A 27739-nucleotide genomic window follows, 5' to 3' on the forward strand; every position below is an offset into this window, starting at 1 on the left:
TGAACTTCTCGGCATGTTATTTCATTGGTTATGTTAGGACAAAAATAATTTAGAAACGCGCGCTCACGAGTGAAAGGGTCGCTCCCAAAAACGTGCTCGGTCCCGGTGACGTACGCGATTACGTTACTTCCCAGTTGATTTTTGCCTCAATTCGTAACTGGGGACAGTAAAGATGGCGCCGATGCAGTCAGTGTGGGTGATTGCCCGGAGAAGATGACGACGATTAGCTCATTAACTCTTTTAAGCAGTGGGGCGTTTTCAGTGTAAACTTTATACAATAGACTTTTATCTCCCGGTGAATACCTAATCATCTTCAAAAGACTGATAAGACAGTCACAGAAGACCGCTACCATGGAGGACATCAATTCAAATATAAACGCAGACTTGGAAGTGCGGAAGCTTCAAGACTTGGTGAGGAAACTCGAACAGCAGAACGAACAGCTCCGGAGTCGATCGTCTTTACTCTCTTCGACCGGTGGGATGTCAACTAACACAAGACCTTTGAGCGCAGGATACGACTCGCCCTTGACGGCGGGAGCGGCGTCGGGGCTGGCCGGCTTCCCTGGGGTGGGGTTCGGTGGAACGAGGGGCTACGGCGGGCTGTCGGAAAACTCCCGTTGTTTGAGCCCCAGACTGTCATATCCTGGAATGAATTATGGGGGACCATACGACAGCGATGGCGCTTGGGCTGCCACTGGTATCACTTCATATGATAACGATGTAGGGGATTTTTATAAAGACGGGGAAACAACAATACTTGACGAAGTGGAACTCCTCGATCTAGAGGACATGGATTGTCTGAACGAAGACGACGACAGCTGGTGAGTGTGTGAAAAGTAGCAGGCTAGCCAACGTTTTTAGATGACATCACTGGTAGCCAAGGTTGTTAACAGTGGGCAACAACCTCACACCCGCACCGTGACAGCCCAACAGGCTAACACAGCTGTTCCAGACCACAGCCAGCATGACGAGCATTTGACGAGTGCAGAGTTGCACAGGAATGCGCCGATGGGTTTTTCTCGTTTGATAGGACCGTGTTGCTCTGGTGTACAAATGTAAACATAGATAATGTGTTCCATTCTTCGCTTGGACGATATTTGCCGTTTTACAAGCGAGAAGCCCGTGTCAGCCAGTCGCCACAGATTTCTCCATTCCCCGAAAGACGAATATGTGCTTGTTTCGGAAATGACACATCTGAATCTACTGTGTTCGCTAGCTGCCATCGAAGTTGCATTCCATCGAGCAACAGTTAGTTAGCAAAGATATATTGTCAGCAATGCGTCGAGATTTGGGCAAACCACACACTGCAACAATGTCTATTCGTATGAAGTAATGATTAAGCATTGATTGGCATTCACTCGATTAAAGACAGGACGTTTTTTGTTGTAGGCTTTAACCCGGTATAACGCAAAGCAATACGTTGATGTCAACACCTTTGGCGTTATACCGGGTTAAATCTCTGTTGACAGTGATCTTCGCCGCAGCCAAATAGCTTGCTTTGCTTTGCTCTTGATTATCACGCAACGTCAACCTTTTGTCAAGTATATTTTACCGGCCTTTTCACGCCCTGAGGCTGGCTGACAAGGAGCTGATTGTTAAGAAAAACTTAGCATGCAAGTGTCTGCATTTCAAAACAAGACACCGCCTATACAGATATGCTAGCGTGTTTAAGAGAGCGAATTTCTTGGCCTAGAGCAGTGGTTCTCAACCTTTTTTTTAGTGATGTACCCCCTGTGATATATTTTTTCAGCCAAGTACCCCCTGACCAGCGCAAAACATTTTTAGTTGAGAAAAAAAGACTTAAAACAGAGCAATAAAACAAGATACAGCAGTAATTTTGCCGGCTCTGGTTTGGCCTTCTTTGCCACATGTCCCTCCGTGTTTTCACAAGAATTACCGCTAAGCTTCAAACACGACTCCGTCGTTTGACAGTGATTGACAGGTGATGGCGGGTGGCATGTGAGGTTGGGTCGAACCATCCTGGTATGGGGGGGGACTCTGGGTTTTTAGGATAATGAAATTGAATAGCCTACTGACATATAAAATTCATCCTGAAATATGTATTAAATAATTGTTTTTAAAGTATTTTTAAATATATGTATATTTTAAAATCTCACGTACCCCCTGGAGTGCCTTCACGTACCCTCAGGGGTACGCGTACCACCATTTGAGAACCACTGGCCTAGAGTGAATGCCTTTGGAATGATAACCACTACAGTACTGTGAACAGAGGAGCAGACTTTTTATATCAAACTTCCCTGCATTAATTAGTTAGGCTTTGTCAACAGTGCATAAGCTACATCTGTTGATGATACCTTTAGTAAGTGTTTTCCATACTTTGGCTCAGCTCTCCATTTTAGGTTTCATCCAAAAGACAGTCCAAGTCACAGGCTGAGGTCACTGACAGTAGCACGGGAGTACAAGTTGTTCCTACCCAGCGATCACTCTGAAAATACAAGAGTTAAACATCAAAAAGGCCTACAATAGATACCAATTTGATATGGTTAGCCTGTGTATTGGTGCTTGAACATCTTCATCCGGTCCTGTCTGATGTAGCAATCAGGGTATTAAGTGTTTTTTCCCTCCTCCTTGCGTACTGTTCCACTTGTTTGTACACAATCTCTGTGTTTTTGCTGCTTTGAGGTTTAGGTCACTTTACACAGATTTCCGCGGGAATCGGTAATCCCCGAAACCGGAGCTGTTTGAGTGGATTTATACGCTGGCAGCGTAAAAGAGAGCAAGGGACCGGACTCCAGGGGAAATCCTGCAACAGCTGGACAGGAGTGTGTGTGTGTGTGTGTGAAGGGGGGTGGGGGTGAGGGGTGAGCTCATGGATGAAATCAGCTCACGGAAAACAGCAAGAGATTATGGACACAATCCATTTTACCTACCTGATTATCATCCACAGTGCAGGACAAAGTCTACTGGGAAGAGCCAGTCCATGGTCAGTGATCGGGCCCATAATTGAAATACAGGCACTGATGAACAATCAATAAAGCAAGCACACCCATGACAACAGCAGCATCCTTCCTCTTCTGTGATGGAAAGTCACGTGACTCACCTACTGAAAGCACTTTTGTAATGCTAAGAATGTTAACATGAGTGCCCCTGGGTCTTACACTGCAAGCTGATATGCAGAGATGCATGCGTATGTAATGAACAGTGAAGGCCTTCCCTCCACCTCCACCATCACCACCGCCTCTTCTGCTGCTGCTGCTGCTGTCCCATATCCAGCCTCTCACTCAGGGCTCCTGGCCTGCATTAGGATCCCCTTATACGTGGCTCTCTGGAGGAATAGGGCAGCCAGGAGCTTCAGGAGGAGCCAGAGCAGTTAGGCTAATCTTAATGAGGATCCTGTTTGGAAGACGAGTTAAATAGAGAGGCTTTCACCGCCTGCTTTTTGGCATTGTGCTGGAGTGAGGGATGGAGTTAAGAGAACAAACGTCCTGAGAGGTTTAGCCTAGAAGATGGGGAGTGAAGGAGCAGTTAACAAGAAGTTTTGAAAGAGAATAGTGTAATTGTAGAATATTTTTGTGGGAAGATGGCGTCTTGGAACTCGCTTAGAGGCACAAGGACGTCATCACAGCTGTGGTTGTGGTTGCCGGTCAGTGTAAATCCACCTCACTAGTGTCCTAGTACCCGAGCAGGCTCCAGTGTTTCCCACAGAGTTAAATTCCATTTGCGGTGGTTGGTTTGCAGAATTAACTTGCATACAACAGTTTTTAACAAATTAGCACAGCATGGCTATGATGCTAACCAGATTTAAGCACAATTTAGTACAACCTGGAAAATCATTGTGTGATTGTCAATGTTGATATTGTGGTGGGCCGCCACAAATAAGTCAATATATGGGAAACACTGAGGCTCTCTCTCAAAAGGGCCTTTCACTGTGTGCTGATAAGTGGGTGGGTTTCTGGGAATTCAGGGGTTGATTTAGTTAAAAAGGTCACCTCTGCTCTAGGGACTTTCGTGGCCCTTTTTTCTCATACCATGAGTTGAAAAACGGCAATTTTAGTTTCACGCAGACTCCGCTGTAGTCTCGTTGTTCCTTCTTGTCGACCGCCTGGCCCTGGAAGCTAACAGCCGAGTTTGAATCCATTAGTTCCATTCCTCTCCTCTGGTGGGTCCACGTTTCCTCTCTTTCTCTCTCTTGTTCTCTCTCTTCTCTCCATTTCTCCTTTTTTTCTCTTGTCCTTCTCTTAATCTCTGACATTCTTCTTCCAGATTATCATCCATGTTCCTTTGCTCTCCTCCTCCTTCACTCCCCTTTTTTCCTTCTCTCCATCAGTCCCTTTGCACTCCTTTCCCATCCTCCCCTGTTCTGCATCTTTTGCTTTCTTTCGCTCATTCTTCCTTTGGGTGGCAAAGCCACTCAAAGTGGGATTAGCCCAGAGTGCCAACTTTGTCATGGATTCCTGTAATCCCTGAATTAGCATCAGACCGGATTAGTAGGGCGGTCTGGTCCGGCGGCCGCTCATTCAGCTCTGGGACTGGACCGGTGGCTCGCCAACAGGTTCTTTGTTTTCACCTGTTGCCCCTTCATCAGTTAATCTGCTGCAGTGGTGAAGCGCTGTTGCTCTGGAGTGGCGTAGATGTCCCTCTGAATAGTCAGTCTTGCCCTGTGTAGGTGCTCAACGTCATTGGTATGTACAAGCTGTGGCAGGAATGAGATGAATGCATGCAACTGTTGATTGAATGATTCTCATAATTTCCTCTCTCTCTCTCTCTCTCTCTCTCTCTCTCTCATCTCTCTCTCTCTCTCTCTCTCTCTCTCTCTCTCTCTCTCTCTCTCTCTCTCTCTCTCTCTCTCTCTCTCTCTCTCTCTCTCTCTCTCTCTCTCTCTCTCTCTCTCTCTGTGTGTGTGAGGGAGATAGTGAGTGAGAGAGAGAGAGGGAGGATCTAGTGTTAAAGGTCACTAGAGGATCCTGTTTTTCCCTTCCTCTGTGCTGGAATGTTTAATCTGTTGCTGTGTGTGTGTGTGTTTGTTGTGAGTATAGCACAGCTGAGGGCTGGAGTGATAAAGCCCCCCCTCCTCCCCCTCCTTGTGCTTTAGCTGAGGAGACAGAGCTGACAGATGCTGACTCAGAGCTCTCATTCCGACATGGGCACTTTATGTCTTCCCTCTCTCATTTTCTCTCGCTCTCTTTTTCATATTCATTCTCTCTCTCTTTCTGTCTCTCTCTCCCTCTCCCCCCCCCTCTCTCCCCTCTTTCCGGGACGTGTTCCGATTCTTAAACGTTCAGGTCTGTTTTGTGGCCGTTTTCATCTCATCTGATTTAATGTTGGTATTTATTTATTGGTGTTGTGTCCTCTACTGTAGCTGTAAACCTGCTAAAATGTTCGATTTCAACACACACACACACACACACACACACACACACAAGGCCTGAATACCAGCAGCTACCTCCAATTGAACTTTTCCTGTACTGTCATTGTTCGACTGTAAGATGGATAAGTAGTTAGTTTTGAATAGTCAGATACTAGTGAATAGGGTGAACAACCGCACGGGACCAGTCCTAATCAGTTTCTGCATTCTGTTTTCTTTTTTATGCTTCCATCACAACATGTTTTTGCAGTGTCAGCGTGTGGTCAGACCAGAACTTGCACAAACAGAAATTGTGCGTTTGTTTTGTCAGCCTTAAGCACGTCGTAACAGGTGTTCTAACCGTCTGCTGACTTGTCCCCACTTCCAGGCTGTACGAGGCCAAGCTGAACAGCCCGCTGCAGAAGGCCCTTAGCCCCGTGGTGTGGTGTCGCCAGGCCCTGGACAACCCCAGCCCCGAGATGGAGTCCGCCAAGCGCTCGCTCATCCACAGACTAGACCTCACCATGTCAGGTACTACTCCCCCCCTCCCCCACCCCACCCCCCCCCAACACACACACACACACACACACACACACACTCCCCCCCCATCCCCCCCGTCACCCTATTAGCCTGCCGCTCTCTTCCTCTCTGCCAGTTTCACATTCCCTTTCTCCCTCTTTATAGTTCCTCTCTTTTCTAAGCTGTCACGGAGAGCCACTGCTAGCTGAAGTATTTTTATGCTAATTTTAGTGGCAGCGTGACAGGCCTCGTGCTTTCCCTTCCACACCTCCAACCTCCAATGCCACCCACCCCCCTCAGTAAGCAGGGCTATTGGTCTGAGCCATTTTTATTCAGGTATGCTCACATGTTCCAGGCCCAGTTGGGCAACACTTCTGGGAAGGTCAGCACGGTCCAGAACTGGAGGCATTCCCATGAGCTCTGACACACGAGAGGGACCCTCTCACCGACTGCCCTGTTAGTGAACGCTCTGAGGGGGTCGAGAGGACAACTTTCCTGGGACTTTGTCAGGATCTGTTTGCCTTGAGAGACTTCATAGAAGTGTGTCTTCACAGCTCTGAGGATAGTCAGCCAGCCTCTGTCACTCACACCTGAGTGTTTACCAATGTGTTGTAACCAATCTCAGACAATGTCATCTCTATCATGTCATGGCATTAAATAATGACACACACACACACACACACACACACACACACATTTTAATTTAAATAACACACTAATTTGTTTACCTGTCCATTTCATTTTTGTTATTCCTACGTCTGTTATCTATGTGACCATACATAACCCCTTTCAACACCGAGATTATCAACCGCAGTGGTAAGGGTAATTAAAAATTGAAACGGTAGTAGTAAGAGTAGGGTATTTTAGTGTGATTTACCCTTAAATCAGTAACCATTACATCCCTAACACACACTCTTTAACTGCCCTGATACCAGACTGTTCCAAAAGAGCCAGCCTCTGTAACCATGCTCAGAGTAACTTGTTGTTGTCCGCTGGACCCAGAACAAGTCTCGTAACTCACCAGGGATGCCTCAGTAGTCACTGCTGACTCACACACCCCGTGGCGTGTCGGACGGCAGGCATTTTTGTTCGTTTTTTGCCGGTTAACGCACCCCTCACTTATGAGTCAGCCCTTAGCAGCAGCGTGGTTCAGAGACAATGGGTGTGCGATGATGTCACTCACTCTCTCAAACCATGGAGTCACCTCGCCTCTCGCGAGGAGCGATACCGCCCCTTGTGCCGGTGTCCAAACAAACACACCCTCGGACATGGAGCCCACAGGAGCCGGAGCATGTTTGGGATCCCGTCCTCTCTGTCCCCTCGTCAGAGAGAGAGAGAGAAAGCAGCCGCCTCAGAATACAGACATGATTGTGCTATTATTAGCAAATTCCGCCGTTTTTTTTTTCCACATAGATCTCTGTCACTCGAGGTCACTGCAGCTACAGTGCTACATGGGAGCTCATGAACATGCCCCCAGAGTGTAGCACTGTAGCTGCCTGACAGCTCTAGCTGTTGGCTGCAGCAACTCCAGCTAGGTAGAACCGATTGTTTTCGGGGTTTTTTGGTACCAGAGAAACAGAGATCTATGTGGAAAATTGCCGGAATTGTCTTTTCAGAGTTCAACTTCATATCAGCTGTTTCAGTTACACATTTAAAGGTCCACACTACCTCTGTGAAGTAACCCCTCTGAACCTTGGTACATGGGAGATGGGCTGATGTTGACGAGAGGTGACGCAACTGTTTATGCCCTGCACAAATTAGACTGTGAGCCGTATTAGCATTGACAGTCCCTGTTTGTGGTCTTCCAGGGTCAAGAGCATAGCAAGAGCATGTGAGCACAAAAACAACTGCACTAGGATTTCATTGCAATTATCACAGGAGGTTGTGATCTCCTACATGCCAGTTAGAGAGAACGCACCCTCTCGCCACAGAGCCTTCAGAGTGTCCCTCAGGGTGGACACTCCGCCTATGGGAGTGGGACGTAATCATAGGTGCAAGGGGGCCTATTAGTGGCATGTATTGTCAGTGAGATGGCTCACATACACTCACACATAGACTCACACACACACACACACACACACACACACACACACACACACACACACACACACACACACACACACACACACACACAAACACAAACACACCTATTGGCAGGTCAGGGCGTGCTGTGCATCTGTTTGAGAGCGTGTCCTTTTAGCCTCGCCTCCAGGCTGGATCTCTCCGTCATCTGCTTCATTCCCTGGCTTTCTGATGGGAGTGTGAACTCGCAGGTAGCCATGGCAACGAGGGTGTATTTGCGCTAGTGTAAGATTTTTTTGCTGAAAAGCAGGAAATTATCTGTCAACTGCCTTGAGCAAAGTATGCTGAATTTGAAGCATGCACAATGTGTGTGCTTCCTTCAGTGGAAAAACAATATACAGAGTTAAATGGAGTCGGCACTCATAACTAAGGGAATGGTTGTGAACCTCAAAAAAGGCTATAAAATACTTTTAAACAGCTCTGTAAAAAGACAGCGAGGCTTTCAACATGCAATCCCGCTGCCCGTAGAGAAAAGCTTCATGGCAGTCGCGTTCCTCTAGCCGCTAGAATAGTGTGTGTGGGTTTGGCTGTCCATGGCAACGAATCCCTTGTTGTACACTCCCTGAAGAAATGTAAACAACAACCCCACAGTCCCATCTCCAAAGCTGCCATGGTTACTTTAAGTTTTCACAGGGACGTGGGGGACAGTGCTAGCTCTGGGGCTTTTTAATTTTGATAAATAAGTCATGGCTTGTAGTTTTTTGAAGACTTTATTTATACCAGCCATTGTTGTTGGTGCATTTACAGTACTAGTTAGAGGGACACTGGCTGATACAGAAACTTTTTAAAAGGATGCACAGCATTCAGGGGTTAGTTCATAACGGCAATATGGTCGTTGTCTACACATATATCCCGCCCCTTCCTGTATGCCTCCCCATTCACTTGAATAGGAAAATAGATGCACGATAACTTCCCAAAAGTGCGTTACCAAGAAGGCTGCCAACTTGCCTACAAGGACTTTGGTGATTCCATCCACACAGAGTGCAGCAATCCTTGCACAGTTCTTGTGCTAGCCGTGATGCCAGTGTAATGTGTTTTTACTGCCTTGGCTACCTTAACATTGGTCAAATATTTGACGGCTCACTGAGCGAAGGCTGTGGTTGTCTGTGTGAAAGTCTGAAATCTCTTGTGTCCTATCAGACCTGTGTCAGATATGCACAGAATTCAAAGCATGTTCCACACGCTAATGTCAACATGCTTTAAGTGTTTTCTTGCCGTGTGAGGTGAGTGTGTGTGTGTGTGTGTGTGTGTGTGTGTGTGTGTGTGTTTGTTGAAGAGCATGTGAGAACCAAGTCTTCTGGACTGCAGAACTGAGATTGTTTACCTCTTCTGCACAGAGCAAAACATTTTCATCTCTGAGCAAGAACAGATCTTCCTTTCACTTAAGCACTCTCTTTCACTCTTGCTATACCCCCCCCCCTCTCTCTCACACCCCCCCCCCCCCCCCTCTCCTCCCCTGTCTCTTTCTCCCTCTCTGGTCTCCTCATGTCCTGGAGAGTAATGGATGGAACAGACGCCTCAGGGTTTTGCTCTCTGTCCCTCTCATAATCATTCTCTCCTCTACCTTGAAGGTCCAGTGGGTCTTCCTCTATATTTCCCAGGGACAATAACTCTTCTCTTGTCTCTTTTTTTCCTCTCTATCCTCATTCCACCTCTCTGTCTTTGTCTCTCTCATTCTGAACCTCTCTCTCTTTCTCTCCCTCTCTCTCTCTTTCTCTCTTTCCTTGTCTCTGGCTGCCCTGCCTCTACTACACAATTAGGGCCCTAGTGCTCCTCCTCTTTGTGGGAACGGATGTTGAGCTCTCCTGGCTGTTAAGAGCACTCTTATGTAGTTAATCTTTTATTTATTTCTTTGTTTATCTACTTGACCAGGCCCTGACCTCAATGTTGGGCCTGTCAGCGTTGTCTCTTCCTGACCAGCAGGCTTTTTCGTGGCCACAGGTGCCTTATTCTGTCTGGCTCTCTCCAGCTGGACAACTGGGCAGCTCGTCCAAAGCCTTGTCAGATCATTTCCTGTTGTGGGGAGACGAGGCTGTTTGTGAGTCTGCTGATAATGTCTGTAGACAACAACAGCATGGTTAAAGAGTTTAAAATGCTTACCAAAGTAAAGCAAGGTAAATCAAATTGGTCCAGTCTTATAAGCCTCTTTAATCCTCTCTGGTACGGCTCACATGAACAAAGACAACGGTTCCTGCGCTACAGACTGAATCCACTAATGGGGCATATCACCTCTTGAGTGTATGAAAACGAGGTAGTAAGAATAGTGGCTGTCCGTTGGAATTGTGTTTATGCATGTGATACTCAGTCATAAGCAGGGTCAGGACTGATCAGGCTCCCAATGGAAGTGGGCCACAGAACTCTTGTGATCCCATTCATATTAGCCAGTCGAGGCGTATTTCACCCAGGTCTCCCTAGCTCGTGATCCACTGACCCATAAGTCCCTGGGCCCATGTTCACTTAACCGCCGGATAGCCGGCCGGGCGGCCCGTCCCCTTGATCAGATAACTAGCTCGGGCTGCTGCCTCATTAGCCTACTTTACTGGCCCGGTGGAGCCGAGGCCGCCCAGCGCTCTCCTCATCCAGTCATCCGTAGCAGCGCTTCAGCCGGTTATACACTTCCTCTTCATCCTGCCGCTTTTATCTAGAGTAGTAGCTCTCTTATGTCCGTTTCTCTCTCTCTCTCTCGCTCTCTCTCGCTCTCTCTCGCTCTCTCGCTCTCTGTTCTTCTCTGAGAAGGTGCTTGAGCAGAGGGGAGGGAGTCTGACTCCATGCTGTGTTAGACCAGTGGAAAGTGGAGGCTCTCTGGCTAAACCCGCAGCCCCAGTAGGGCTGGAGGTCAGGGCACTGGATCGCCGTCTTTCCAGCAGGCCTGCACTGGAAACATTGACTCATGCATCCCTCTGTCTCTCTCTCTCCCCCTCCTCTCTCTCTCTTCTCTCCGTCTGCCTCTGTCCACTACCCCCTTCTTTCCTCTCTGTCCACCCCCCCCCCCCTCTTTCTCTCTCTATCTCCCTGTCTCTTTCTGTTTCTGTCTCTCTGTATTTTCCGAATCCTTCCTCACTCTGCCACCAGCCAAAAGACTGGAAATAGGAGAGATAATGAAGGGTTTTGTAATAGGCCTGGTTTTAAGGACACCACTATTTTGGGCGGCCTCATTTGCCACGGCACCGCAGCGCGGCGCAACCCCCGTCCCCGCCCCACTCGCCGCACTCTGGAGACCCCGTCCCTGTCCCTGTAACAACGACCCAGCCTGAGGTGCTCGTTTGTTTTGTTTGCTCGTTGCGTCATGTCTGGTCGTCTGCGCCCGTCAGCCATGGGTTCACCCCCAAGCCTGGAGTTTCTCACTAGGTCAGGATGGAAGCTACAGTACTGACTGTGTCTCCCACTCCTGTTTCCATCCCCAGACCTCCTAATCTGTGTCACGTGTCTGGGATTTGTAGTTTTTTTGTTTTGTTATTGTTCCGGGCTTGTTTGCTTCCTTGCCCTCTGAAGGCTGTTGTCACTTTCAAACTCATTAGTTGTACCCTGATCATTTGTGTAGTGTGTCTCAGTGATGCAGGCTGTCCTGTCAATCATTGGAGGTCATAGGTCACCTGCTGTCTGTTATGGGGGAGCTGCAGTGAGAGAGAGGGGGCGTGTTTGTGTGTGTGCGTGTGCGCTCTACAAACTTAGTGGCAAACTTGTCATTGCACCAGAATGTTGCTGATTGTTTGCCACTAAGTTTTCCGCAAACTTCTCAATGTTGCCAGAATATTGCTTGAAGTTTGCGTCACACAATGTATGTGTTTGTGTACTTTCTGTTCCCTTTACATTCATTCCCATGAGTTTAATTAGTTGACATCTATCACACTGCTGTGTGTGTGTGTGTGTGTGTGTGCGTGCGCGCGCGCCCCCTCTTGCTGCGTCGGCCCCCCGTGTAGTTTAGCAGAAGGTAATCCTAAATGCTGACCCCTATAAATAGCTGCATTATGTGGACAAGGCATTGCTGACATTCAGCACCATAGGCGACCCTGACCATGAGGGAGAGAGAGGGTGTCTGTGTGTGTCTGTGCACTTACATAATTGTTTAGATATCTCCTGCTTTCTCTTGTGCTTTGTGTGTGTGTGTGTGTGTGTGTGTGCATACATACTGGGTCAGAGCCTATGCCAGTTGGCATTAGCTTGTGTAGATTTAACTAAGTTTGTGTTTGTGTGTGTGTGTCCTGGCTGGCTGATTTCTAAGGATGTGTGGGACCGAGGGCATGTTGTTATTTGCTAAATAATTCAGAGGGACAGACTGTTTGGGGAGGGAGGGAGAGAGAGGGAGAGAGAGAGAGAGGGAAGGAGAGAGAAAGATAGATAGATAGATAGATAGAACTGTTTACAAGCAAAGGAAAGGGAAAGAGACCTATCCTGCAGAGAGAGAGAGAGAAAGAGTGAGAGAGTGAATGTGTCAAAGTGAGTAAGAGATGAGTAGGGTTAGGGAGCGAGATCTAGAGTGGACGCTGAACTGCGGAAGAGGGACAGAGCTGTTAATAGGCCAAGGGGAAGTGGAGAAGGAAACATACACCAGCAAGAAACACTCTGAGATTGAGAGCCCAACAAGAGACACTCCAGTGGACAGGGAGGGAGGGGAGAGGGTGAAGAATAGCCCTAGATTCTGTGGAGAGAGAGAGCAGAAATGGAGAGAGAGAGAGAGAAAGGGAGAGTGTGAGAAAGTGGAATTTTCATAGCCCAGCTGTGTAAATAACGCTGTGACTCGGTGTTATCATGTGATGGTTTGGCCCTGGAGGACTGAAGACAGAGCTAAATGTTCTCATACAGACACTGAGAGAGGGGCCCCTGTCAGGCCAGACTGAAGAGCAGAAGAGCATTGTGGGATAGTGGTGGTGTGTGTGGCATACCCAACTGCACACCTACCACATCATAGACAACCAGTGGAAGTCCAATAAAAAGTCACATTCCATTGACCTCTAGCTCACACAAAAATTGTGTTTTTACTGGTAGCGACTAAAGCAATGGCAGCCTGGAACCATAAAAGGCTCTCTGTGCAGTTTAGTCTGCTGCCACTGAATGGACCTAATGGCTGCAGCAGGTCCACAGCTGGAGCACTCTGACCACTGGAACAGTCTCATTGTGTCACCGCTTGCTCTCTCTCTCTTTCTCTCTCTGTCTCTCTTTCTCTCTCTCTCTCTCTCTCTCTCTCTCTCTCTCTCTCTCTCTCTCTCTCTCTCTCTCTCCCCACCAACGCTCTTTCTCTAAATGACTGAGTGTGCACTGAGATACTGACTGCAGACTCGTGTGCATGCTGGCAGGATGTGTGTGTGTGTGTGTGTGTTTTAAATGAGTGCCTTTATGGTGTCGCTGTCATGGCCTGCTGAATGGTGGTATTGAGGCAGCTGCTGCCACTGCTTCCCCTGCCTGCTGACTGCAGGGCGATGGACCGCTGTCTGTCACACACTGATGCATTGTGCTCCAATAGAGTGAACGACAAGTGAGCGGCCGGCCACCAACCATTGAGTCTCTCTCTCTCTCTCTCTCTCTCTCTCTCTCTCTCTCTCTCTCTCTCTCTCTCTCTCTCTCTCTCTCTCTCTCTCTCTCTCTCTCTCTCTCTGTCTCTGTGCACTTGTTCCACCACTGCCATATGTTCCCACTGACTGGACAGTGACCTCAGCACTGCTTCGCTCAGATCTCTCACAAAGGCTGATTACTCTGTGGGGATTAATACAAGTTTGTGTGTGTACGGGGAACTGTGTGTTTTATTGGGTTATTGCGTAGAATATCCCCGAAAACCCATCAGTCACTCTCTTTTTTGCTCTTTTTGTCTTTCTCTTAAACACACACACACACACACACACACATACACACACACACACACACACACACACACACACTCCTAGCACATGCGGTCATCCTGGCAGTTGAGACTAGATCTAAAATGGCTTCCTGTGTGGCCACTAGTGACACCTGACACTGAATCAATCAGCAATCAGTCCCCAGCACATCCGGGGATGCCTGGCCAACGCCCGCAGTGGTCAGTCAGTCAGACAAGACAGTCTGTCAGGCCGAGGCAAAGCCATGAACCAGGCCTGTTTTTCTTTTGCTATAGTTGCCAACTCGATATCTCTCTCTCTTTCTCTCTCTCAGCCAACAAGCGCAGGAGTCTGTATGGCAACACCTACAGCCCACAGACAAGCTACGGCAGCCCGTATGGGACAAACACGGCCAACAGCCCCTACAGCAGCGGCTTCAACTCGCCCTCGTCCACCCCCTCCCGAGTGCCCATCGTCAGGCAGCTGGTGCTCCCTAGCAGTGCGGGTGTGTGTCCTCCCTCAACCCTCTCCTCTCCCTCTCTCTATTTCTGCCTGAAGTTCTGTGTCATTTCATTCCTGCCATTACCCACCTGTAACATAGCCAATCTCCATACAGGCTATTTTACATCTGCAGTCCACACACACACACAGACACTGTTTTTATCTGTTTTGTTCATAATGCAAACTGTTTTGTGTTTTTGATGGAAAGTGTTTGTATGCTCAAACATGAATCGGGACGTGTGTGTGTGTTCTGCAGGTCACCAGCGGAACTCGGCAGATAGGAATCCTCCTCCGGTGAGCCCCCAGTCGTCGGTGGACAGCGAGCTGAGCACCTCGGAAATGGACGAGGACTCCGTGGGCTCCTCCACCACCTACCGCCTCAATGACGTCACTGATGTGCAGATACTGGCCCGCATGCAGGAGGAGAGTGAGTGGACACACACACACACACACACACACACCACCATGAGACCCACTAATCCAGTTCTGTTAAGTGTTTGTGTCTGCCTTATTTGTACTGTGTGTGTGTGTGAGAGAGAACCTCATGCTTTCTTCCATCATTATGTGGTTCAGATCTTAAATACTCTCCTCTGCATATTTCTCTCTGTATCGTTTCTCTCTGATTTTTCATTTGTGCTCCTCTCTCTCTTTCCCTCCGCATTTTGTTGTTGTCATTGTTGAGTTGGGTCTTGATGAGTATCTGCTGTAATTGTTTTCCCTTCACACATTCGTGTTTGGTTGTCTGTATGAGCTTTTAATTAACATCTGCTCCGTCTATGTTCAGCAGTTCTGCTCTTGTCTCTGAAGGTGCGAGTGTGTGTGTGTCTGTGTGAGAGAAGGAGACATTTGATGTTTAAAGCCCCCATTATTGAGCCATCACATGGATCAAGGACTCCTAAAAAGGTTACAATTAGAGGTTTAAAGGTAGACGTATTCGTTCCGAACCGCTTTGGTACAGGACCTTAGGTTCAATACAGACGTGTACCAAATGTACCAAATGCAGTCTTTAACAGGAATCAAAAGTAGGCTTTTTTGTGTATAGATCATGTTTAAAATTCGAGTTTCTACACAAACATATCGGGTGGTGGACCAATAGGTTGATGTACTTAATTAACACCAAAAAACATTTGACACCTTTTCAAAATACTATTCCAGCTCGTATGTGTTGAGCATCATTAATATTGTCAGTGAATGCAGCCTGCAGTACTTATAGCCTTACTGTACCGAAAATTAACCCAACCGTGACTTCAAAACCAAGGTACTTACCATGGTGTACTGTTACACCACTCTGGCTACAATGTAGCTTTACTCCCTTAGAGCCGCAGCATAGGAAGGAAGCACCAAGTACATGATCACCTCTCACCTGGTGAGGAGTGGTTATGCAAAGGAGAGAGAGAAAGATTAGAGCCGTGCGGATCCAGTAAATCTCTTCTCTCTGTTTACCTGATTACCTGCTAGTTTCCCCAGCTGGTGTGGAGCTTCAGGCCCGTCTGTGTGCTCAGATATGCCAGAGGATTTATTTGGTGTCCCCTGTGGTCGTCTGATCTGGTCTAGTGGGGGCTTCCTGTTCTCTGTGGTCGTTTGATCTTGTCTGATTCGATTGTTTGTCCTGTGCCTGAGAGAGAGAGCGAGAGAGAGAGGGGAGATGCCTGAAACTATCTGCAGACATCACATTTTCCAAAGAGGCACCAAAATATTGCCAGGAGTAGCGGCACATCATGACATAGATAGGGATAGACATGGATACACACACACACACACACACACACACACTTAGTCACAGTTTATCACACAGTCATGCAGTTACAGTCAATTCTGCACTGTGTATGACATCAGCAGAGGTCTTACACATTACATTTGGCAGGTGTTGATGGCAGATCAGCCTTGACCTACCTCCTTTCCACGGTCACCATAATGGATGGACACTCACACTCACACTCACACACACAAACACATGCACTCTTGACTCTCATCTCCTCTATGTCAGTCAGTGGTAAGCTACGGCGTATAGTCAGGCTCAGCCCTAAGCCTATAGAAGGGTCTCAGTATGGAGCACTAATACCTGCCTGAGTGTTAACCATCTGTGCACCTGTCACAAGCGTTGTTTCATGATGCTGTGCGTGCGTGTGCATGTGTGTGTGCGCGCGTGTGCGTGCGCTGTTCCTGTTCAAAACAGGCAGGTGTGTTATTTCTTGGTATACGTGTGTTTCCTTTTTTTTTGACCGTGTGTGTGTAGACCTGTGTATTTGTGTGCTTTACTTTGTTAAAATAACTAGACTCTCTTTGCATCTGCTTCTTTATGTACATTAGCTGAATTGGTCTATACACTATTTTGTGTGTGTGTGTGCAAATAAGGGCATGCGTGTATTAGGGGTGTCACGATTCTCCAAATCCTTGATTCGATTTAATTTTCAATTTTTAAAGTCACGATTCGATTCTATTTTCGATCTTTTTTAAAATATTACTATTAATGCATTCCTTATATGTTATTTTGGCCTTTTCTGTTTCTGGGGGCTTTTATTTTGAAACCACTTTTTATTTAGAAACCGTTCCAACTGCGAAGTTGTAATGTAAACAGAACAAACATTAGGCTAAACAGAGACGTGAACAGAATGATAATTTGATTGTTTCAGCACACTCCGAAGAGACCCAAGGTTAGTGTTCATGGAATATGTACTTACTAATGTGCATTTTAAGCCTTAAAGTAGTTTTGGACTGTAACTAGGTCATCTTTTCACTAGCTAAGTTGAGTAGGCAAGAGGAGCTTCAATTTTGGTAGGTTGATGTGTATATTTTAACTGGCTGCAACCTAAAATTAGAGTGTTGACGCCGCAGTTCAGCACGTGTGCTTGTGCGTCTTGGTATACATGCTGGACGTGACATTTGGGGTGTGGCTGCATCGACGATTCCTCTTTCGAGTTCGAAGTTCAAGATTGAGATGTAATTTCGATATAAAATTGAAATCGTGACACCCCTAGCGTGCATGTCTGCATTGTCCTGTATGATTAATGATGCTTTCTGTCTTCAGTGAATTTCAGTCTGATGTTTGTATGTATGTATGTATGTATGTAGATGTATGTTTGTGTGGGAAGCATTCAATAAGAAGCATTGTGTGTATGTGTATGAGAGAGAGGGAGAGGTCCACTTGTGTGTATGTTAATTGTAAGTGTGTGGTGTGTGTGATTGCTAATTGAGTGTGTTTATATGTGTGTTGGACTGAGAGATGTGTATGTTTTTTTGCTATGTTGATAGTGAGTGTAGTGTGTGTGATTGCTAACTGTGTGTGTGTTGTGTCGTCAGGCCTGCGGCAGGACTACGCGGCCAACGCGTCTCGTCGCAGCTCAGGCTCGTCCTGCCACTCACTGCGCCGCGGTGGCAGCGCCTTCAGTGACCAGGAGCTGGATGCCCACAGCCTGGAGGACGACGAGGACGCCGTCGCGCCCGGTTACCTGTCCCACAACGCCGCGCACCACCACCAATACTCCCACTCCGCCCTGCCTGTAGGGGGCGCTAGCCGCTTCAGCCCGTCGCCCCGCCACTCGCCCCGCGCCTCGCCCCGCTCCCGTTCGCCTGCGTCCCGTGGCGGTGGCGGTGGCACCCTGGACATGCCCCCCCACAGCAACCGCGTGTCCCCACAGCCGGCCAGCAGCCGTCTGCAGCAGCCGCGTCTCTCGCTGCAAGGACACGCCCAGGACCCGCAGACCAACGCCATCAAGAATGAAGGTGAGACGCCACACAGACCCGGGCAGCCAGAAGGCATGTGTGTGTGTGTGTGTAGTAGGGGGGGGGTGGGTTGAGAATCTAGTAGACTGTTTGATTGGTCAAGCCCTGTAGGTACATATTCCTCTGATTTTGTGTTTGTTTTTGGCCAGCATAATTGCCATAAGTGTGTTTGTGAGGAGGAAGAGCAGCTTCCGTTTTCCTCGCGCGCAGTTTGAAAGAGTAGCCTGTTGAGACACATGGCTCTGCAGTCAGACCACTGTAACATGGGTATGATTTACTGACTGCAGCCATATACTTGTGTGTGTGTGTGTGTGTGTGTGTGTGTTTGTCGTGTGCAGACAAGCTGAGGCGGAGTCTTCCGAATCTGACACGGTCCAGCCCCGCCCACAGCGCGGCGTCTGCCGAGTCCGTCAGGAGCAGCCGGAGTGTGGAGTCCAACCTGCAGGTGCCCAACGGAGGCTCGCCCCGACACCAGAGCCAGTCTGCCAGTGAGTACACACACACACATACACACGGGCACATGTACACGCATGCATGCACACATTCACTACCAGTGAGTACACACATACAGATATACATACAGGCACCAGATCCAGTCTGACCCCCATACATACACACATACACACATACACACACACACACACACACACACACACACACGTGTACTGTACATGCAAACTCTGAAGCCACAGCAAATCTACCAGTGAATATTTGTCCACAAAACCACTTACATTATACACATTCTCATACCAGACCCTATCTATTGGTGGTGGCATGTATTTATAAAGTATATGTACTAGTACATACACACACACACATAGATATACACATAGATATACACATACATAGGTACCACAAAAGTCAGTTAGCCACTGCATGTAAAGGCATGTGCATGCAAATTTCTTTAAAGTGGGCAAAGACTCACACTGAACCATATACATGTGTACGTAACGCATAAGTAAACACACTTGTTCCATACCCACATTCACACACAGTTTCGCTGTTTGGTACCCACATACACAACACACATACACACTCCTTCACACTGAGCCTACATACACACTCCTACACACTGAAGCAACTGAGTTTATGTGGCTGTAAGTACGCCCACACACAAGCATGGCAGTCACGAGTCACACATACACACACATACACACAGACACACACCCGCACACAGACAAACTCCCATCCTCTGTTGTTGTTCATACAGTATACACAGCTATCTATATCTTTAAAAATTTGTGTCATTAAATCACCACTCTTTTTTTGAAAGCCCGCAGGATGATCACCTGAAGTTATGTTTACAAATGTAACCTGTTGTCAGTCAATCAAACACACACACACACACACACACACACACACACACACGCACCAACAGCTTGGCTTCAGCTACCAGAGAGCACTTATTTCCTCCTGCCGTATCTTTTTGTTTTGTATTGAGTTTTTAAGATAACGTTCTCCTTTTTATTCCGTTCTGATTCTGTTCTCCTCTGCATCGGTCACCTTTCTCTTGTGCTCCCAGACGGGTTTCTGACAGTAACACACACGGCGCACCACAGACCATAAAGCCCCAGAGTAGGACCGAGAGAAAGCATAGCACTTGCCCCTTCTACCAGAGGCCATCATTTCCACTTCTAATAGTCACTTTGTCTGGCAAACCAATCTGGAGACAAATAAATTTTCCGCAGGGAAAGAAAGTTGCTGATCTAGATGCAGTGTACTATGTCAAATGATTTAAGTAATTACATTGCGGCGTAAAAAATGTGAATGAAATTGACCCCTAACTCTACATGGGTGTATCATCATAGTGAGGCTATCCTGGAGGGCAAAATTTGAATAGCGCTATCCTTAATAACGCATGGCCAAATTCTCTCAAATTTCCCTGAGTTCCCTTACTCCTCACCCCCAGTGTGGGATTAATGTGAGTGTAATCTTCCTAATCAAGTGTAATCTTCCTTAATTCTGGTTTAATCAGGTAGTAATTAGAAGGTGTTCTAATCCTGTCACACTTGGATCACCTGGAAGCACAAAGACACACAGTTAAAAGCCAGGAGTAGTCATTTACATAATTTTCTGAGCCAGATGAGATGTTACGTTAAGAGTAGTTTTGAATTTCTATAGTGTGCGAGTTGTGTAGTTTTTTTATCACCCATAAAAAGCTCAACAGATGGTGGTTGTGTGTGTGTGCGTGTGTGTGTGTGTGTTTCCCTGGTCTCCTTTGGCTGTGGTCTAGGCAGAAGCATGTTCTCCTAAACTCTGCCCCTCCTCTCCCTGCCTGAGATGACGTGCTGATGGCTTAGCTTTTGGGATGGCCTGGAATCTCTACCACCACCCCCACCCCGTCCCCCTCTCTCTCCCTCTCTCATTCAGTTTCTCTCTCTCCCTCTGTCCCTCTCTCTGTCTATCTACCTTTACCCTCTTTCCCTCTATCTTTTTCTGTTCCTCTCTGTCTGTCCTTCTCTCCCTCCATCTATCACTCTCTCCCTCTGTTTCACTCACTCTTTTCCTCCCTCTATCACTCTCTCCACCTCTCCCTCTCTCTGGCTCCGTCTCACTCATTTGAGCTCTTTGGCTGTGGCTCCCTCTAGTGGCGATCTGACGTATTGACCTTGAGTTGGCTCTCAGGTCCCTTGTATGGCAGGCATGGCTGGGTCCTTCTGAGATGGCTTCTCCTTTTGACTATGATAACTTAATGATAACTCCCAGTCCACCTTGACTGACTGGCTGTCCCTCTGGCTGGCTAACTAGCTACACCCGCCTTGACCTTTGGCTGCCCCTAACTTCCCCCAACTCACCTCTCCCCCGTCCCCCAACCATCACTGGGCTCTGGCTGACTGCTGACCAGCTGCTGGTGGTGGTGAATGCAGCAGCGGAGGCCTCCGAATCTGACCTCAGATCAGTCTGAGCCACCTCCCAGAGACAGTAACGTGTCCTTGTCTCCCCCAGAAGCCCAGCACCAAAGGTACTCTGCCCCTCCTGCCCGCCCCTCCCCGAAAACCAAACTGCTCCTCCAGAGCCCGTCATCTCTACGAGGTAACCCCACCTACCTTGCCACGGCAAACAGTCGTCATGACGATGCGGTCATGGCCCTTTACAGGAAGCAGACCTGCAATGAATTGACTGTCTGTTCTATAATAGATATGTGTTATATAGTGGAAGTAATAGTATAGTTGGGTAACACTTTATTTTATATTACCCTGTTGCAGTGTCTACACCCTGAAGTACAGTGTAAGAAACTGTGGAACAAGGTGTTATACCATGACTTATGCTGCACATAATGGAATTTTGAGTACTTAGTGATTCTCACGATTAGAACGTGTGATAAGAATGCTTGTCATAGTATTATGCCAAAAAACGGTTGTGGCTGTGGGGAGACATTGGGAGATGACCAGCTTATTGTATTGAGGCTGTATTCAGGAGACCTGAAAGTAAAGGAGACATGAAAGTTCTACAGGTACCACATAGTTACCATGTAAATCTATTCTACCACTAAAACTATAATTTCCCCTTTAGATTTGAATACAGCCTTAATAAGCTGGTTAACTTTTAGGTGTCATGGTCCCCAATCTCACCCCATAGTCACAACAGTTACCCTCTTTTTGTTTCAGAAAAAATAAGCACTTTGGCAGAGTACTGTGACAAGCACTGTATACATTGCATCTCCTACCTATTACATGTGTGATATGGGTACTGTAACATAAAGTGTTCCCTATAATTGTTTAAGCATCGCAGTACTGTTAGATAGCCATGGATGAAGCTAAGTGTCAGGGTTTTTTTTCGAGCACCATGCAACTGCTTGGGTCCTGCTATGGAAGGCATGGCTTCCAAATGGGAGATGAAGGTAGAGCCTAACTGTAATAACTAACCTCAGATTAACCTCGACTCCTAACCATGACGAGTCCACTGGAGCCAGCATACGTGCTCATGGAGCCAGAATCAGGCACCCTCAAAGTCGTTGCACTTCAAAGTGCGATCAGCGATTGCAAAGTCGTGTTTATTTATGTCTCTATTTATTTTCAAATGTATCAGCAGACGCTTTTGGCCAAAACAGCGTACATTATATTTTAACCAAGGGCCATACGAACACACCAGAGAGATAGCTCACCCCTCCCGTGAGTATTCCCAGAGAAACTCCACACAGGGTTACGCTCTTGTTCGTGGTACAAGTACCACCCATCAATATATGAGCTGTGTGAGAACATGCGTGACGTGTCGTTAAAACCACAGAATGTATTGCGTGTTGGTGCAGAGTGTCGTCCAAAATTAATGTTTTGATCTTTAGTTTAGCCCCCCCCCCCCCCCCCCCCGCTTGGTTTAGAATGAATGGTCCGGTCATAGTGCTGGTAGCTTTGATTAGACTCCTTTCTATCATCCATCTTTGTACTGTGTGTTGGTGTGTCTGTGTGTATGAGAGGGTGTGTATGTGTATGTAATACACCATTACCGTGCAGTGAAGACACCGTTAGAAATTTGCATGACTTGAATACAGAAACACTACCCACTAGGAGAACATTAGGCCTGTGTGTGTGTTAGTGTTAGTGTAAGATCCCATCTGCAGTATGCAGTATGTGCGACCTCAGTCACTGTCGGGCTGCCCTGTAAACCCACTGCCACTCTCTCCTGTCTCCATCTTTTGTCTAGTCCATCTGGCCTGTTGCTTTGGAGAGGATGGAGATTTCAGTGAGTACCACTGACGTTCTATTGCCCCACCCGGCACCTGTGGTGCTCTTCGGGGTTGACTGTGATTGGTGTTGTGATCGTGATGTGTGGTTTTCGCCGATATTCCTGTCGTTGTTGCTATTATTATTGACCTTCCTCATTTGAAAGGGTTCTTGTAAACACATTCCCCGCCCGCACGGCTAGGATTGTGGGATGTGTTACTGGCCTCTCTCCCCATCCCAAACAATGACATGGAATTTGGTTCTTTTGACTTTTAAGTTCTTCATTTTTGTGTGTTTTCTGTTACCGGTATATTTTTGCATTTTTGCATTTGTGTTTATTTCTGTATTTTTTTCCACCCAAATGGAGTACTGTAGATATCATATGCTCTTTTTTTATGTCAAGTAGCTAACAAATGCTCAAATTCCATGATTTGTCAAACCATTGCCCCGTACACACCTTTGTCACACACACACACACACACACACACACACACTATCTCTCTCGGTCTCTCTCTTTCACTCACACTCTAAAACACACACACACACACACACCATGGTGATAGTATTCTGAATGCCTCGATCCATGATGCTTGTCCCATGAGACATGTTAACATGTGCTGCCATTTCATAGTGCTGGTGAACTCTTCCCTGGAGTCTAGACTCCATGTCATCAGATGGATTTGGTCACGCGTGCGTGTGCGTGAGAGAGAGAGAGTGAGCGTGTGTGTGTGTGCGTATTCTCTGCCTAACAATCTCTTCTCTCGTTCCGTTCAGTGTCCTCCCCCAGTAAACTCCGGACTCCGGCCACTCCCTCGCCTTTGGCTCTGAGGCAGCCGGTGAAGGCCGTGTCCAATCCTAGCCCGGGCTCTTCGGCTAGCTCCACCCCCACCCGCTCTTTGGGCCCCGCCTCCCGCAGCGCTCTGCCCCGCCCCAGCGGCTCCGCAGGCGGTGGCATCCCTGTGCCCCGCAGCAAGCTGGCACAGCCTGTACGCAGGTACGCCCTACGCACACACACACACACACACACACACACACACCCCTGCACTGCACAAGAATCTTCAGCAGTCTTTGTGCAACTGTGTTAGCAGCATGTATGGTAGCACCCCCATGGTCAGTCCTACACAAGCATGAATAAAGGTAGCACATCATTTTTGCTGTAATAGTGCTTGTTGTGCCTGTTTATTGTCATCTCATTTGTATTTATTAACATAAATGAAATAGTGACTAGACATGAAACTCGTAGCGACCAGCTTAGACGCATGGTCTGAGTGCGTGTGGACATCCAACCCAGTATGTGGGCAGGTACTGGACTGAGGGCTGTGGAATGCATACTGGTGGTCTAGTTGGGGATCTGGACATGTTGCTCAACCTTGAGTAGCTCCAGGGGGACTGTTCACTGTACGTTGCTCAGGATAGCATTGTCTGCTAAATCACTGTAGTAGTGTAATGCATATCTGACGGTTGGGTGCCTTTCTGTCTCTTAGGTCTCTGCCAGCGCCTCGCACATACAGTGGCATCAGGGATGAGAGCTGGAGGGAGGGCTGCTATTGACCGCACAAGACCCCCCACCCCCCTCCTCCTGTCCCTTCCCTTCTCTACCCCACCCCTGAGACACAATAATGCTGCACTTTAGCAAAAACAAAAAAATACATGTCTAAGACAAAGAAGAAGATAAAAAAAAACAGGAGAAAATGATCCCAGATTGAATCAAAAGAATCCAGAACGAGCAAACGAACAGACAAGCAAACAAATAAACAGACATGAATATTTCCATACAATCACAAGGTTCAAGAACTCCATGTCAAACGGGGACATGGTAGCATCAGACAGGCCAGAGCATGCCAAAGAAAACCAGCAGAACTCCGGGCGCCATTACCACCAGAGGGCACCCTTGCGAAACAGAAACCGCGTGCCCACTGTGCCATCAGGTTGCAAAGTAACTAATAAAAATCAACCCCCTTCACTCTCTCTCTCTCTCTCTCCCAATCTTTCTCTCTTTCTCCCCTCGTTTTCCTGATGTCTTGTCTCCATCAGAAAAGACTTGCCTTTTGTCTCTCATCAGATCTTTTGTTTGGGGGATCCACGTGGGCTCTGATGTTCTGTGAACGTTGTTATATGGTTGGCCTTGTAGTTTGCCGTTGCTGAATGCGTGTTGGAGAGGCTGTCATGCCATCGTTTTCATTGCAGTTTTCCTTCAGCAAGAATGTGTTCATATCTATGTGACAATTATTTATTTGAAATAGATATTTAAACAAAAAAGAGCTTTTTTTTTTGGTTTTGTTTCAAAATGTATTCATGTTCAGTATTCTCTTCTCTTTTCTTACATTTTTCATATGAATTATTTTTGTAATGCTGAATTTGAACCTCACTTCAAAGCTAAATTTCCAAAGCATTTGGATTGGACTCACCTGGTAGATGTGTGTGTGTGTGTGTGTGTGTGTGTGTGTGTGCGCTCTGCTCAAAGCCAAGCAAATATCCAGACACACAGGTGAAAATTAACACTGTTGGGGTACATGGGCTGCAGTAGTTTGTTTTTTTCTATCGATCAGTAGATTGATTTTCTATCAGATTATTGAACTCTGGTTGCTTTAAATGTGAAAAGTCACTGTCGTCTGATTAAAGTGCACACACTTAGCTGATTGCAAAGGCAACACTGAACCAGGAAGAATGGAGTCGTGGGTAGCAGGCAAACTCCTCTCTGTCTGCTGTGATGTGCATCGGGAGCTATTTACTTTTCTCATCTGTTGTGATAATCAGTACGGCGGCTTCTTCCATTCACCTGTATGACCGTGTCAGTGTGAGTTTGCTGTATGTTTGTGGTGGTCAGTTTGAAGTAGGTGTTGGATCAGTGTTTTGACATCAAAAAAATCCCCCCCCCCTTACCTGACAACTTCTATTTAAATGTAACAAATATCCCACCTGTAAAACATGTGACTTCCATACATGCAGAAGAACTTCTGGTGAAGCCATCAGCTGTCTCCAGCAATGTAGAGTGAGAGAAATGGGTACAGTGCAAACTAAACATGTGGCCAATTTCGTTTAAAAACAAAAACAAACAAACTTTGTAAACAGGAAGAAAAAGTGGCGACAGTTACCATTGATCATCCATATGATTGTGACATCACAGCACAAGGGCCTGTGAGCAAAAAGAAAAAAACAAATGGTGCAGAGTTTGTGGAATTAGTGCCTATGATTTTAAGGAACTTAAAGTCGGTTTCCTGTTTTTGGAATGTTTTCTTGCTTGCTTGTTTTGTGCCAATAGTGTTCATTTTATTTTGCCAATGTAATGTTGCATCAGTCAGGGGTCTTTGCATTTCTCAATTTTATTTTTATTTTTTTTATGTTTGCAGCTTTAAGTATTTTTTGTTATTGGTTTTTGTTTGTTGTTTGTATTTTTGCATTAATGAAACATTTATGATTGCATTTATGATTTGAAAGTAAACGGAGTATGAGTAAGCACGCCTTGATATTTAATAATAACTGATCTGCACATGTACAAGAGGCTTTCTATTTATTTGACAGAGTTGCGTCGGTGTGGGGAAGTGGTGGCGTGGACTTTGACTCAGTCTGAGGGGCTCGGGGCCTGAGGGCTCAGACAAACAAATAATAAAAAAACAACAGCCTGGCCATTTTTGTGGGATTGTCTTTTTGTTAATACTTTTATATAACCACAGACATGATGCTCCGTACCCCATGTGTAAATTCACATTTCAAAATAAATTGTAAATAAGAAGGAATGGGCTCTGCTTGGTGACTTTAATGATGAGTTTGATTCAGTGTGATCTTTTGGACATTTTCTGTATTGGAACTGGGAGTCTAAGGGGGACTTCTACTTCACTCTTACCTTGGTGGAATTCTTTCAATCCTGTAAAAGAGAAAGACTGGTAAAATCAGCATGTATGAACCCCTTGATTTGACAGAAAACTGCCTATTAAATGTGCCAAAAAAAGCCTAGCCTACCCTGAGAAATGTTCTGACCAGACGTCATTTTTTTTACTTCTGACGTCAGACGCAAAGTTTTTGCGCGTGGCACGTAAAAATATGACGTCTGACGCGCAGACATCTATTTTTTACTCCTGAAGAAGTAAAAAATCTAAACGTGCAGGCGTTATTTTGACAGACGTTATGTCCTGAACGGCTTGCCATAATAAGACCACGACATCACATGATAGCCTATCCATTCTTTTCCAAACGAGTTTTTTAAGAGCGCTAGTTTTTCAGCTGAATCCTAAATATAGGCTACTTGAAAAACATTCTCCATCCCTACATTACGCATGGTGGATTAGAATAGGATAAAATAAATCTTTAATGTAGGCTAGCTAGCCTACACCATAGTGGACATTTGTGTTTGGCTCACCAGACAGATGGACAAACAACATCTCAGACACATTGAAGATATAATTAAAACAAGTACAGTACAAAAAAGGGGAAACGGCCTATAGAAAATTAATAAATAAGTTTAAATATAGCTGTACAGCTCAGCCGGGTATGCATATTGTCACTAAGTTTGGTTAAGAATGCTGATGGCATTTGGGATAAAATATTTTTTTAACGCTCTCCGACTGGGAGTTTTTGTAGTGTTGGAGACGCAGAGCATATCGGCAAGCTGTCGGTCGGTGCGTAAAGTTTGCCTTGCGCTAAAGCAGTTCCTGCGCAACTTCATTCGTTTTCCTGGACACAAACCCACGAGGATCATTAAAGTGTAGTTTCACCAACTGGCAGGTCAGCATCACTTATTACATTTCCCAAATGTGCACCGAAATGTGTCCAATAGGCTACCCATGCCTTCCGGCATTCACCCTTCCGATGATGATGGAGCGCAAAAGTTGAACTTGGCCCAAAGCTGCAGGACCCGCGTTAAAATAGAAAATTACATTTGGGATTCTCAAACAATTCTATGGCCTACTCAATCTGTTACAACTAGGCCAGTTTAAGAAAGCATCATTCAAAGCAGTCAATACAATACGTGATATCCAGTGAATTATTTAATTGTTCTTTTGACATTAAATAGGCTATCTTAAACATACGCATTTACACGGTCAGTTAGGCTATTCTCTGCCAAGCAAGGTCTCGGACGCAGGCGCTTGCTCTTTTTTTGTTATTACAGTTCTCTCCTCCTCGTAAGCCTCGACTACTCCGCCTCTGAAAAATACGGT

General features: G+C 46.6%; 1 protein-coding gene across 4 annotated transcripts; it reads left to right on the forward strand.

Moving 5' to 3' along the window:
* Positions 1 to 111: 111 nt before the first annotated feature.
* On the forward strand, positions 112 to 26320 carry slain2 (SLAIN motif family, member 2). Of its 4 annotated transcripts, XM_042057938.1 has the most exons (10): positions 118 to 821; positions 5694 to 5836; positions 14033 to 14203; positions 14456 to 14626; positions 17500 to 17922; positions 18261 to 18410; positions 20869 to 20955; positions 22564 to 22602; positions 23358 to 23577; positions 24068 to 26320. In XM_042057938.1, the coding sequence occupies exons 1-10, from the start codon at positions 352 to 354 to the stop codon at positions 24132 to 24134; spliced, it is 1941 nt and encodes a 646-aa protein (XP_041913872.1). In that variant the 5' UTR covers positions 118 to 351; the 3' UTR covers positions 24135 to 26320. The 4 variants fall into 4 exon arrangements, with proteins under 4 accessions (XP_041913875.1, XP_041913872.1, XP_041913873.1 ...); XM_042057941.1 differs by lacking the exon at positions 14033 to 14203 and having other exon boundaries at positions 112 to 821; XM_042057939.1 differs by lacking the exon at positions 22564 to 22602 and having other exon boundaries at positions 120 to 821.
* Positions 26321 to 27739: the final 1419 nt, after the last annotated feature.

This window comes from Alosa sapidissima, chromosome 12 (genome assembly GCF_018492685.1).
Source record: "Alosa sapidissima isolate fAloSap1 chromosome 12, fAloSap1.pri, whole genome shotgun sequence".
In the NCBI taxonomy this organism is placed as follows: domain Eukaryota; kingdom Metazoa; phylum Chordata; class Actinopteri; order Clupeiformes; family Clupeidae; genus Alosa; species Alosa sapidissima.